General features: G+C 30.0%; 1 protein-coding gene across 1 annotated transcript in view; it reads left to right on the forward strand.

The window, feature by feature from the left end:
* The window catches only part of ARHGAP29 (Rho GTPase-activating protein 29), a 75,765-nt gene that overhangs the window by 3,177 nt on the left and 59,702 nt on the right, over positions 1–12,886 (forward strand). Inside the window, exons 2-4 of the mRNA XM_051210304.1 lie at positions 821–1,076; positions 8,660–8,797; positions 11,114–11,178. Of these exons, the coding sequence (XP_051070289.1) occupies positions 821–1,076; positions 8,660–8,797; positions 11,114–11,178 (459 nt within the window). The remainder of the gene's footprint in view (positions 1–820; positions 1,077–8,659; positions 8,798–11,113; positions 11,179–12,886) is intronic.

Genomic DNA, 12,886 nt, shown 5'->3' on the forward strand with positions numbered 1-12,886 from the left:
ATATGTTGCAAACTATTTGAGAAGACTGCTTATGAGCAAAGATGAAATCTTTGTTTGTATGTCATAACTGGAAAAGTAAAAACAGTCGTTATAATCTTGAAACAATTTAAATTTTCGCTAGAATTTCGCTTTCAAGACCGTAGCATTTGTATCGTAATATGTAACTCACACCTTGGCTTTATGGGGTTACATTTCACGTGAAGTTTACTGTAAATTAGAATAAAATATAATTATGCCATATAATTTCGGAAATGAAATGCTGACCCCGAGTCAGTAGAACTTGATACAGATGTTTAATTAGTTGACAAGATTCAGACATTTATTAAAGATTGCGTAACGCTTGCCTAGTCAACGTCTGCTCAGACATCCTATCAGAATTGATGTGAGAGTAGACTGTAGTAAGTGAAGACAACTCAGTTCACTCGACCACTGATTTGTTGGTGCCTATGAGGCAGTTGTAATCCTTGGTTAAAAACTTTCTGCGTGTTAAAACTTGATCAACAACTTCAGTATAGGCCGATCCTTTTGCATTGAGTATTGCATTATTCTAAATCTAACATCCTACAACCTCATTCGTCTAGTTTTGCATAGCTACTTATTTTTGCATTATTCTCTTATCTCACATTGCTTATATTCCACTTGTTGTCAGTTTGATCATTTATTTGCATAACTCCTGAAGTTCATTGTGACATTCGCAAATAATTTGAACGATGAATTGTCAGTAGTGCATGACATGGAATATTTGCCAATATAGTTAATTTTTAGTGATGCACCGTAAATCATCTTATTTTGTAATATTTTATCATTGGGGAAAATTCAGGGTTATTCTGGTTCACAACAACCTCGTTCATCATCTTCATCATCATCTTATCTGTTATCATCAACGACATCATCAACCTCAACGTTCATTACACCCAACACACATGATTCTTCACCTTCGATAGCTGATCAAACTAATGCAACTGGTATTACCTCCACTTCTGTTACTACAACCACTATTACTACTACTACGTCGAACACATCTACGTCTGGGAAATCAACTTATACACTCGGAAAAGAAATTGAAATTGAATTAGGTAGATCAAATATTTTAGTGCTATACATTGTGTTAACAGATTGTGATATAATCGATGTGAAGCAAAATTATTAATATTCCGTAATTGACATATTCATATTATTAGTGGATGACTGTTCCAACTATTCCTAGTGATTTAGTCCCATGTTATTAATTGTCGACGGATTCGTACAGTGCATTTGGACTGAGACTACAAAGTAATGATCGTATGGTTTAAATATGTATATGATTTACTGAAAAGGTCAGATGATAATATCTAGTGATAATATTTAGTAGCAAATTTATATTTGAAATGATTTGTCGAATAAATTTATTGATACACGAATAAAGGAACATCCAATATTATCTTTAAAGTTTTAAACTCTAGAGGTAAATCTACAGTATGTTTGATGTAATTTTTGCAGCATAGTTTTTAGATGTATATATTTTCCAGTAGTTTGTTTGATTAGCATATGGTATCCATCACTGGTTAACCTAGATTGAAGGTACACTTGACATTTACGCAGCGCTTGGCAACTTTACAATTAGTACAGAATTCTCTAGCAATCGACACTGATGATACTTCAAGGGAGCGAACCCAGGACTTTATAAATATTTTCGTGCCTATATTTCATTATGTCAACATCTCATTAGATTTTCCTTCTTTTTACTTTGTGCCAGTAAGTATTTGAGAAGATCGACAGTTTGATAACTGAGATGAATTATACATTGCTCTTCTTAAACCTTTTTTCAATCGTAATTAACCGATAAGCGATTTCCGTTATGAAACATTTAATTATAGATTATGTCGAATGCAATATTTAAATACAATCTGTTAGGACAGTTCGTGCACATAATTTTTTAGTGTAGGTAATCCAAAAATGGAAAGGTAGATCGAAAGTTTGAGGAGGCTTTCATCGTCGTATTTTGGAACTAATGTGTTTAGAATGTGATGTGAACAGAGTAATAAAGAAGCCGTGACGAACAACGGAATCTATTTTTGATGACTTTATTTCACTCCATTCAAAGCCTGTAAATTACTAACATTTAGTTTTGTCACTAGGTCATTCATTAAACTATAAGCTTTAGTTTGGTGTATGGCACGCTATCACACCCTTTCCTGTTCCAAAGCTATTGTGATTTAAGCGTAACCTTTTGTAACCTATTTTTCTACACTAATGCCTAGTTTGTACATAATTGTATTCTTCTAACTGTTTGTGCATTGTGGTCATGTAAGTCATCCATTTATGCATAAATTCTCTTAAATTACTCTGAATCGGCAATCAGGAATAAATTGAGTAGTGTTCAAGTTGATTCGTTTTTTCTCTCTCTCTCTCTCGCGTGTCAACCAATCAGCTAATAGTCATCAATGTACACTTCTGGGGAATCCCATGCTAAGACGAAACAGGAGTCCAGTGCTTTTAAGTTTTTAAACGGTGATCTTACATTGATCTGTATTCAGTCTCAATAATTATGCTTAATTATATTACATTTTTAGGTGTTCACTATTCTATATGAATAGTTGTCAATCATTGTCTATTTTAAATCTTGTAACCCTATTTTACATTTAATTTTGTTAAAATTTAATTATCTCAACACTGTTGATAATAATAGTAATAATTGGTTTATTATTACTATTGCATTCATCCATTTATCTATCATATGATCGATAAGCTAATTCAGTCAGCCAATTTATTCGTTAAGGCTATTATTATTATTATTTTTAATGATACAGATATTTTACTATTTTTTCAGTTAATAATTATTACAATAATTCTGTATAACTGGACAACTGACGCACATACAAATACTTATATAAACATAAAAAATAGTGATCGAAATAGGGGAACTAACTACTTAACCATGTATATGACATTTATTTCATGTGATCATAAAAAATAAATTATGATGGACTTAATAAACACAATATGACAAAATATGTGCATTTGTGTTCATATTGTAAAATAGAAATCTATACAATAGTTTATCTAAAAGTATATCTATATTATATATTATTGATAAGAATACTTGTGTACATATGTATACAAATGTAAAAGACATTCACTATTAAATTATCAGAGCAAAACGATAATTTATTTCTAATAAGAAGAATAGATTACTTAACTATTCTTCTCTTCTTATAAATTTATACATTTATCACTAGAGAGAAATTATGTTCAAAATGAATCTTTTTCTAAATTTGTGGTTTTTAATGGTAACAATAATATTTGAAATCCTAAAAAAAGAATAACGAAAAAGTTCTAATCTATGAACATGATTTTTATTATTTTCTTTTCACGTCATATTTTTGTCTTATATTAAACTCATTAGAAATAGGAACTAGAAGTAGAAAAGCCAATATGTATTGATTTATGTCAGTATAGGGGTTGTGTAGATTATTAAGTTTTTGATTGAGATCATGAACCGATTGATGTTAGACCACCGTTGGAAACCTGGATGCACTGGATGGCCGTTTCGTTCTATTGTAGAACTCCTCAGTAGTATGCATCCATGATCCCGGTCGCGGGATTCGAACCCATTACCTATCAGTCTCGCGTACGAACACAACCTACTGCACCACCGAGCTGGGATTCAGTGATGTTAGTGTCTAACATCAATTAATCCACGAAATTTCGCGTCCATCTTCCATTGTACTGGGGTAGATACCTGGCTTTACCCGACACAAAACGGCCGGCCAGTGCTTTCAGGTTTCCAAAGGTGGTTTAAAATCAATCGGTTCATGATCTCAATCATAAGATATTGATTTGTGTTTTTAATCATTTATTTGCATTATGTTCCTTGATATTATAGTATTAAATTTAGAAAAGTATTTAGTTTTAATGTGCGTAAGCTCACAATAATTTGGCAAAGTGACTCGATCATTTATCTGCTTAATATTTCGGTTACATTTATATAACTCAAATTAGTTAGCTGAGCTGTATAATCTCAACATCGTTTCATTCCATAATATTCTTGTTAGAATAGAAACAACAACTTAATTTCATTTCATTTTCGCGTGTTACTTCTCATAGAGCAGTATAGGTCAACCATCAGGTTTCTCCATGTAAGTTTGTTCTGGGCGATTCTTTCCAGTTGTTTCCAACTGCTATTTATCCTTTGCATATCTACTTCCGATTCCCGAAACATTGTGTTCTTTGGTCTTACTCTTTTCTTTTTCTCTTCAGGATTCCAAGTTAGCGCTTGCCACTTGATGCAGTTTGATTACTTCCGTAATATATGTCCTATTCACTTTCAACGTCTTTTTAAATTTCCCTTCGCTGAACTTCGTGTTTTTAATTTTTAATGTTTAAATGGGATTATCTGTCAACCTTTAATTTACCATTTATATGAAAGCTTAACAACAATTATGCAAATCAGATACTAATTCTAAACATGATAATTACAAATAGAGTTATTTAAGTTCATGATGTGTTAAAACATATTAATCATGTTATATTTTGTTATTAAGCAATATATTTAAGATTTAATGTTTTCAAAAAAATTGACTTAACTGTGTTCATAATTCGAGAGAGGTTTTGTGGATATTATTGTGATTTAATAGTTGAGATCATGGACCATCATTGAAAACCTAGTAGCACTGGATGACCGTATGGGACTCCTCAGCAGTGCGCGTCAACAATCACTCCTTGCGAGATTCCAACCCAGAACCTATCAGTCTCTAGCGCGAGTGCTTGACCTCTAGACCACTGATACGGTGTTCATTAATTTTTCAATAAAAATAAATCCATCATACTTGTTTGTATATTAAATTTTATTGATCTCAGATTGAATATTCTTTAAAAAAACTGCATTTTATATCAGATAAAGTTTTCAAAAAAATACAAAAATCATTTTGAAGCTTAACCAAAATAACTTATACTAAAGTTGTTAATGTGAAATGGAAGCATTTTAAGTTACCTTTTTGGATGTATGCCTAAAATTATAGAAAAAAAGTTGTAAGATACAATATAAAACATACTTAATTCTTATTATTTTTTAATAGTTTGTTTAAATAATTTCAATTTTAAAAATAATTAGTTAAGATCATGAATCGACCGATGTTAAACAATCATTGAAAACGTGGAAGCACTGGACGGTCATTTCTTTCTAGTATGGAGCAGTTATCCACCAAAGACAATAGATGGTAGTGCAGTTTCGTGGATTAGTTGAAGCTAGACATTAACACCGTTGGATGTCGATTCAGTGGTCTAGAGGTTGAGTGTTTGCCTGCGAGACCGTAGTTTCTGGGTTCGTGTGTGGGGTCGTGGTTGCGCGATGCTGAGGTGTCTCACAGTCGGACGAAATAGCCGTTCAGTGCTTTCAGATTTTCAGTGGTGGTCTAACATTGATCGATTCACGATTTCAAGATAACTGATGTAATGATTATTTAAGAATAATGATAATATAAGTGAATATTTCGACAGAGAAGGTTTAACAACACTTCAGAAAATTAACATGAAATAATAAACATATAAGGTTTATGCAATACACAGTGTGTCAGTGATCAGTTTTAATATGTAAATAAAAAAGAAGAGATATGACTTGGACATAAATTGCAAACAAATAGTGATGAACTTAGTAAAAGGTTCCATTAAATTTTCTCTGGACAAAGGAAAATCAGTTGTGTTTCGGTATTTTTTAAATGTAAAGACTAAGGTTGTTCGATAGAATCGGTATGATTTCCAGAATTTATAAAAGTTGAGATCGGATCTTCTGTCAAGATTCAAATTACTTCGAATATTGTGATAAATTTTATCTGTGCATTATGAATACGACTGTATTTCAAAGTAATCCTGGATGCAATTCGAACTAAAAAAACATTATCGCTCACTTACCTGTGTTGTTTTACTTTAAACCGTTGGCATTTTCAAGATTTTTAATCGTTAATATACTTTTACTCTGCAATGGGCTGTATTCTTTGATTATAGGTTAGTTGCTTATTGATATACGTTAATAATGCATTTCTTCAATTGGATAAGATTATCACAATGTGTAACAGTTATAGACGTTGCCATTGAGGTAATCAGAACGCATATTCAGGCTATTCGTAACTGAATGTAAGTCGGTTAATACCTTCATTATTGAACATCTAGTCAGGTTAATTCAATTTAAACACTGGGTTAACATACACTCCACAATTTGATGTGACCAGCTTACATTGTCAACCGAGAAAACAAGTGATTATCTTAGTTTTCTTTTTAAAATATTTCTTTATTTAGGTAGATAATTGTCAATTCTCAATCGAAAGTTATTCAACAATGAAATAAATCTTCACAAACACTTAACATAGATTCTCTTATTGTATTCACTCTATTCAATTTTAAAACTGTTCAAAATAAAATTATAAATAACTTACCTACTTATCTATTGAAACAAAACTTACAAATTAGAATATTATTACAATTTATAATTTATAGAATATTTGTGTCATCCGTATTACATAACTGGAATTATACGCGAAAGCAAATTACATTCATACTCATTATATGCTTAGATTATGAGTTTATAAAACAAAACTCTCCTGTTATTCTAACGTTAATCTAATCAACGTAAATTATTGTATCAGGAGTGGTTTCGGGAAGATTGTAGTAATTTCAATAGATGAGATCATGAGTCAGTTGAAGCTAGATCATCATGGAAAACCTGGAAGCACTGGATGGTTGTTTCGTCCTATTGTGGGACTCCTCAGCAGTGTGCATCCACGACCCTGCCTTGCAAGATTCGAACACAGAACCTATCATTATCGCGCGCGAGCGCCTAACCACTAGACCGCCGAGCTGGCCGGCATCCAACGGTGTTATTGTCTAACTTCAACCAATCCACGAAATTGAGCGACACATTCACCACTGCCTTCAGTGGGTTACTATCTCACAACACACGCGGTTGAACTCCACTGGTCACTGCTTCTCACTAGAACTCCAGGGAAAACCTCTAGAAGCCAGTCACTAGTGAGCATATGTTGATTAGTATCGGAAGGGGTTTTGTGGAGATTGTAGTAATTTCAGTAGTTGAGATGATCAGTCAATAATTAATCATTATTTATATGAGTATTATTTTTAATAAAAGAATTATTAAAACAGTATACATTTTACAACATGCTTTAAAACATATTTAAGCGTTAAGCTTTTGAAATGTATTATATGAATGTTTCTTATATGTTGAGAAATTTTTAACAAAATTTCTTTGAACATTTCATCGTGTAAACTATAGTTTCTTCAAAAAAAAAGCGGAAAAAAGAATGATCCAATCAACAGTACATTCACTAATATGCATAAACAGATGAAAATGTTTACAACTAAAAGTGTGTAGTAGTATTAGAAAAAAATACTCTAATGTGTTTCTAGGTCAAGGCTATTGGTAGTACTTCATTGTGCACCTTTCATATTTGACATTTATTCAATCTATCAACAATATGTATATATATATATATAACAAGGATTACCTTTCATATTGTAAAATGTTTCTCTTCTTATAGTACATAAGATGAAAAGTAAAAGAAAATGCAATTAATGGTTTATTCAATGTTTCAGTTTACCTAGGGTTTCTTTTTCTTTTACTGTAAATGATTATTTCATTTCTTTTCTTTTTTTCATACAATAATAGGTGTTTTTGTTCTTACTAATTCACTTCATTTGGATCATTAATTTGTTAAGCAAACATTTCTTTTGTTCATTAAAAAAAACAAATGTCTAAAGAGAAAGCCAATAGGGAAAATAATAATTTCACAGTTGAGCTCATAAATCAATCTAAGCTCGATCACCATTGGAAATCTGGAATTACTGAACAGCCGTTTCGTCTTTGTATAGGACTACTCAGCAGTGCGGATCTACAGTTCATCATGGGGGACTCGAACACAAGACTGTAATGCTGCATTCGTTTGAGTATTTTTTTTTCAGTTCGATATTTATATAAAGTTAACAGGGAATAATGTACAAGTGAACATGGGAATTTCATCATGGGAAATTCAGTTTATTCGAATAAGATGATGTGCAAAAAGTAATATAATGATCGCATTATTAATAAGAAGATCTTTAGTCTTGTATGCGTTTATTTTGGAGGATACTTGATAAAATAAATATATCTATATACATGAAAATTATCATTTTTTCTTTTCTTAAGGATACATACTATTGCAGGTTACTGAACCCTTATTGGTTTTCATATTTTTTTCTATTTTTTAAGGAAAAACAAACCGATATTTTTTGTTTTGGTCACCGGCTTTTCCAAACTATTTTACCAATGCATATTATTCAACATAATAATAATATTAGTACAGGGGTTGTGGAGATCATTAAGTTTTTGATTGAGATCATGAACCGATTGATGTTAGACCACCGTTGGAAACCTGGATGCACTGGATGGCCGTTTCGTTCTATTGTGGAACTCCTCAACAGTGTTCATCCATGATCCCGGTCGCTAGATTCGAACCCAGTACCTATCGGTCTTGCGTGCGAACGCCTAACCTACTGCACCACTGAGCTGGGATTCAATGATGTTAGTGTCTAACAATTGGTTCATGATCTCAATCAAAAATATAACAATAATAGTCATAAATTTCGATCTACTTTTTTTATTTTTTAAAAAATTTCATTTATATTTTCATAGGAAGTGGTGTATCCGAAGAAGATACAAAATTAGCTAAGAATGACAAAAATGCTGTTGATTTTGTATTTGATTATTGTAAATTATGGTGTAAAACATGTAAGGATTTAGTGTTAACTTTAGAAAAACGTGCAACTGCTGGTAAGTAATAATGAATGATTTCATCTCTAATTTACAATGTTTAATGATTAACTGTTTTTATTAATGTTGCACTTTAGATTTTTTGTAAACTTTATTTATCCCTGCTTTTATTACTATATGGTTTATAGTCTTTATGTTATGAATTCAAATTATAAGAATTTTAGTCCTACAAATATTTATTTATGGTTTAAATAACTTAGTGGTAGCATATTTGATTGTAATAGTGGGTGATGTATGGTTCCAAGTTATAGGAAAATCAATATTTCCTCGTAACCACACTCATATTCTGCTTACAAATGCTAACTATCACGGAGAGTTCATTGAATTTCTTTGGTTGCAGACGAAATCAACAAATAATGAATGATATGCCTTGTCATTTCTTTTAATAGAACCTACGAAATCATATTAGTAGTATCGGCTTAAAAAGTATGATATTAGTTAGTACTCAACTATCAATCATCATTATACACTTTCTGCTGGTTGTGTTCTGAAGATACCATATATATATATATATATATATATATATATATATATATATATATATATATATTTGAACAATAAATAGTTAAAATACTATTTATAACGCTATCGTTCTCTTGCAAAACAAATATCTCACAATACAAGTTGTAATTTTAGAATATTTCTAAAACTAAGGACCAAAGGTAATAATTGTATACAGCGGAATCTAACATCTAATTTGAAAATGAGAGTTTATGTTTAGAATTATTCTGTTAATCTGTTTTAAACTTTATTTGCATGACTAGGTGCTCTAGATTTGAATATAGTGAAGTACTATTGGAATAATTTTAAGATACTGGCGATATTATAATTTATGGATGAACAAATCAGATTTACGATAATAGGTCTTGAATTTTGGCACGAAATTAAATCATTCATTTGTCTACATAGAGTTTTGGCATCATAGCTGACGTCCGTTCGCGATGAAAACCCTAACTATCAACTGTAAATATTAATCCTAATTCCTCACACTATTTTACAATTTTCATTTAAGTGTAAAATATAGGTGGACATTCTCAAGGTCATTTTAGCGTCGCATCCATAAATTATAGTCTCAACCAAAAATGTTTATTGATGAGCTTCTCAATGTCAAGAAAATAAAGTCATTCTTTTCAAGAGACTAGATAGAATTAACTTGCAGTTTGTTGATTAGTGACAATTAAACACAATATAATAGTTGAATGAAGGGTAATATTGCTTTTATTCAACTGACTTTTGATATTTAAGAAAGTATACATTATATAAATGATCATAATTAAACATGATCAGACTAGTATGTAGATACAATTAGTGCTTTTTTATTATCTACATAAACTTCAGGAGGTTTACTTATTTCTTTTGACGCTTATGTAAGAGATGTATGTTACAAAATTGACAAGCCATTCGCTATATCATACTTAAATGAAATTCATCAGTTTTCTTATGTTTTCTGAATGTTTACTAAACGTTTAATCGACTCTTTTTAAAAAATATAAAATTAAGCTCTCATATCTTATGAGATAGTTCATTAACGATCGTGCTCTGCGATGATATATCTCTTTGAATTAAACTATCCTATACATAGTAACTTAGGACGAAATACATTTGAGTTAGGTCTTGTTGGCATGACAACTGACCTTACGAAAGCAACTAAAGTATTCAGCTTGTTATATATTAATAGTATTTCACATCAATTTTGAAATTAAAGAATGACTTATGAGTAAAAAAATTAAAAAGATATTTTATATTATCATTTGATTAGTCTAAACAATTGAACGAGTTGTCTTCATGTGTACTCACAATTAAAGTATAAAGTTAGTTAGAATTGATTAAACATTATGTAATCACCTATACTTTACTAATTAATATCAGTAGTTGAATTCGTCAATCAATCTAAACTACACCACCATTGAAAATATAAAATCACTGGATGATCATTTCGTCCTAGTATGGAACTTCTCAAAAGTCCTAATCCACGATATTATTCAGAAAGCTTACATTATTAGCTACATTTTAATCAATTAATCATCTTAATATATAGAATAAGCATTTAATAAATATTTATAATATTCAAAATTGTCATATTCAGTAAACAAAAGAAAAACTGTAATTTTATTTATTTCAAAACCTGTCAAGTTAGTTATTCAATAATAAATCAAATGGGATACTGTAAATGTCATTTAAAAGTTTCTTGTTTCTATCAATTGATCTTTGTATAAATTACGAATTACTATTTAATATTTTATGCATCTTTTTTGTTGTTGCAAACAATGAATTTCATTGAAAATGAAAATAACAATCATCATCATCATAATACAGAGAATGAAAGTACACGTATTATTATGAAACAATTTCAAATATTGGAATCAAGTACAACTAATCAGGTTAGTTATTAATAATGTTAATTTTACATTGAAAAATTAAAATAATCTTAATTGTTTATTCTTCTTGACATTTATACTTGTTTACAAATCATATTAGTGTATAACGGTAAAACTATAATTTATGGACGAAACAATCAGATTTACAATGATAAATCTTGAATTTTGGAGCGAAATCAATTCATTCATTTGATTAAATAATGTTTTGACATTACAATTGATGTCTGTTCATGATTAAAAATAAACATATATCTGATTTCTAACCTTAATCATCAACTGTAAATTATAATTCTAATTCCTCACATTATTTTATGATCTTCATTTAAGCGTAGTATATAGGTGGACATTCTCAAGTTCGTTTTAACGTCATTTAAAGGTCGTCCATAAATGATAGTATCATCGTTAATTCTTTGAAGAGAAGAGAATATTGTGATTAATTTCATTTGAAAGATCAGAATAATATATATGATTTATGATAGGATATTTCTAGATATTAATGCTTAAAAATATTTTGAGTTATATAAAATTGATATTATAATTGAATGAATAGATTGAAGTAAATATGAACCATTGAAAATCATTTCATTGGTCTAATAATAGATTTCTTGTTGTTGTTGTTTTTATAAACTTTGAAATATATATGTTTTTATCTTTAATAGAGTTATGATTATATACTGTTGAAAATTTATTTGAGATATATTGTATATTTGAGAGTAATCACTTTGTAAATACACCTTAATGAACTTAAGTTCTGAATGATCTACATTAAATGAACTTACTTAGATTACTGAGAAATCAATACTTGTAAATAGATAAATTAAAAACGAGACAAGATAAAATGCTTTACTTATAATCTTTACAACAGTTCAACAATTGAAAAATGTCAGGAAAAAAGCTTCGAAGACAATATTAATTATTTTCACTTGATCTGTTTAGTGTATAAGCAATCATTCAAAGTTTATTCTCTTCACGTTGCAAAATAAATTAAACTAGCTGTCGCGGTATATATATATATGTCAATAGTTGAAATCATAAGTCAGTTAAAGGTAGACCACTACGGAAAGCCTGGAAGCACTGGACTAATGGTTAAGCGCTCGCGTGCTAGACCGATAGGTCCTGGGTTAGAATCTCGAGAGGGGTGGGATCGTGGATGCGCACTGCTTAAGAGTCCTATACTAGAACGAAACGGTCGTCCAGTGCCTCGAGGTTTTCCCATGTTTGTCTAGATTCAATTGACGCATGAGTTCAACTATTGAAATTTCTAAAAATCTCCACAAAACCCCTTCTGATATATATATATTTGCATACTATTAAAAAAACGTTGTCAGCTCAACTAAGTCATAATTTGCCTTTTGATGTATTGGACTAAACAGAATAAGTAATCAGTCATGTATAGCATATATATTAATGTTTATTATTTAAATGATAATAGAAATTACTTGAACAGTTCACATATCAGTTAATTATATAAAAGGAACTTATCAATAAATCATAATATATTTATAGATGAAAATAATTGACATTAATGATTATTGTTTCATTGGAATACATAGAAACACAGATATATCGTGAGTTTTATCAATGTTTTCAATGATGATGAATGATTGACAAAATTTTAATGAAATGTTTTTTACTGATAAAGAAATTATGGAGTGATATATAATTAGATCAACATTTTAATTTGTTAAGGTGTCTACAGAATGTATTTGTC

Source organism: Schistosoma haematobium, chromosome ZW, assembly GCF_000699445.3.
Source record: "Schistosoma haematobium chromosome ZW, whole genome shotgun sequence".
Taxonomy (NCBI): domain Eukaryota; kingdom Metazoa; phylum Platyhelminthes; class Trematoda; order Strigeidida; family Schistosomatidae; genus Schistosoma; species Schistosoma haematobium.